We start from the raw sequence: 2,231 nt of genomic DNA on the forward strand, positions 1-2,231 counted from the left end.
TAATAAACAATGCTATAATTTGTTAAAAGAAAAATATTAAATTTATCCAGCAAAATTTTAAAAAAGCAAAGTGATATGTTGATTTTTACTATAATTCAAATAAATTTATAATTTTTCCTTTAAATATTTCATTAATATGGTTGTTATATATTTATTTGTTAATATTACTGTGAAATATAAATAAGAAACTGCAGTAAATGAGTAATTATAAAAAAATAAAGAAGTTCTAATGATATAAAGCTATAAAAATCTGAAATTTCAAATCCAACTAGAACATTGTGTAACAACAGGCTAAAGTGATTCAACAAAGTACTTTATATGATATTTATATAACAAAAGAAAAAATTGCATTCTTCCCCTTCCCAAAATAATAAAAGAGATGCAATTTAAGAAAATAAAACAAGGCTAAAGTTAAAAATAATTAAATTTAAAAAATAATCTAAGTAACAGATCTAATTCATTTCATAGTTGGTTGTTTACTAAAAATCTTTTACTCAGCATAAAACAGGAATTAAATTTTTTTCTTATCTAAAAAATACAATTTTCTTCTTTATATACAAATTCAAATAAAAATAAGAAAAAAGTCAACTCAACAAAAGTAAAAATTTAATTTTAATTTTTAAATAAATGTATAATTATGAATTTTTCTATATTATTAATATGTATCTGTTATACCTTATAGTTTAACATACTGAATATTAAATAACTTAAAATAAAATTCCAAATAAAAAGCTATAAGCCATACTCATTAACTTAATTTATATAAATTTAATTTATGAATAAAACAAATATATGTATATATTTATCTAGATATGGTCCTTGAATTAACATTATGAACAAAGTGGAGCTTCCCAAACTATAGTTTATTGATTTATAAATTGTTCACATATCAATTAGTTGATTTTAATGTTGCTTCATAAGGCTTCATCAAATTTTCAGAAAACGCCAAAATTTGATTTGTACCCCGAACTTCATGTTCTAAGAGAGGCAACTTTGTGACATGAAAATCTTCATACAAATCTAATATCTGATCGAGATACTTTGCTTGCAATTTGTATCGAGCTGAGCACATTTTGCATGGTTTTTCAGTAGTTGGAAATAGAAGTTGATTGACAACAATATTGTGAGTGTCGATTCCACATTTTGTGAGCTCTTGAACCAGTCTCTCTGTTTCATAAAGTGACAAAAATTCTGCAATGCAAACACAGACAAAAGTTGTCTGATCAGGATCTCTAAACTGTTCATTTACTTGCTGAATAATAGGCAGTATTTCTTCAATTTTATTTGACAATATATCAGCAGTGAAGTCTTGAATACCGAAAAGGGATACTATCTGAGAAACAAAAGGACTCAACTGGGATTTCAGTTTCAAGACTTTTCCCAAACCTTTTTCTACCACTGCAGGAAAAGATAGAAGCCTCAAGGTGTGACCAGTTGGAGCTGTGTCAAAGACAACTATGGAAAAGTTCATACTTCTTACAAGTTTCATAACCTCTGCATAACTCACAGCTTCATCAATCCCAGGGAAGGCTCCAAGTAGTTCCTGAATGTTCTTCTTCAGTTTCATTGGATCGTCTTCAGAAAAGTACTCTTCAGGAAGGTGAGTGGCTCCAAGATTCGGATCGATTTCCATAGCATACAAATTCGGAAAACCTTTTACAAGAGTAGGAACTTTGGAAAACTTCTGATCAAAGGCATCCGATATATTGTGAGCTGGGTCAGTGGAAATTATAAGCACAGAATCTCGAACTTTGGATAATTGTACAGCTAAACATGAGCTACATGTTGTTTTACCTACACCACCTTTTCCACCAACAAAGACCCATTTTAAAGTCTCTTGCTCCAATATATTCCTTAAAGAAGGTTCTAATTCAAAATTGTCACCCGTTTCCATGATAGAAATACAAGGAGTTCAATATTCTTAGTCAAAATCGTTTACAAAAACAATATATTCATAAACGACTCAGCATTTATTTTTCTTCTAGAATCAAGGAACCTGAGTTGAGATCAATAATGCTTCTCAGATAAATTTCGCTAACAGAAAATCTTTCGCTTTTGCTAAAAAGAATTTCTTTCCATTTGAAAAAGAAATTCTGGATTTTAATAAAATTTTTTAAAAGTTTCCTTATACACAAAATAAGAGAATAAAATCTTTTCTACGAAATATTACGATCGAGCTCATAATAACAAACAGAAATGAGGTAAAATTTCTTATCTATAACCGCCTCAGA

The 2,231-nt window shown here is 28.4% G+C and overlaps 1 protein-coding gene across 1 annotated transcript; it reads right to left on the minus strand.

Moving 5' to 3' along the window:
- Positions 1 to 696: 696 nt before the first annotated feature.
- Positions 697 to 1,987, minus strand: LOC129968308 (ATPase ASNA1 homolog). Its single transcript, XM_056082164.1, has one exon. The coding sequence runs from the start codon at positions 1,892 to 1,894 to the stop codon at positions 890 to 892; it is 1,005 nt and encodes a 334-aa protein (XP_055938139.1). The 5' UTR covers positions 1,895 to 1,987; the 3' UTR covers positions 697 to 889.
- Positions 1,988 to 2,231: the final 244 nt, after the last annotated feature.

Source organism: Argiope bruennichi, chromosome 1 (genome assembly GCF_947563725.1).
Source record: "Argiope bruennichi chromosome 1, qqArgBrue1.1, whole genome shotgun sequence".
In the NCBI taxonomy this organism is placed as follows: domain Eukaryota; kingdom Metazoa; phylum Arthropoda; class Arachnida; order Araneae; family Araneidae; genus Argiope; species Argiope bruennichi.

Excerpts from the sequence above, each read along its gene's own strand:
- LOC129968308 (XM_056082164.1), bottom strand. The coding sequence starts at position 1,894 with ATGGAAACGGGTGACAATTTTGAATTAGAACCTTCTTTAAGGAATATA.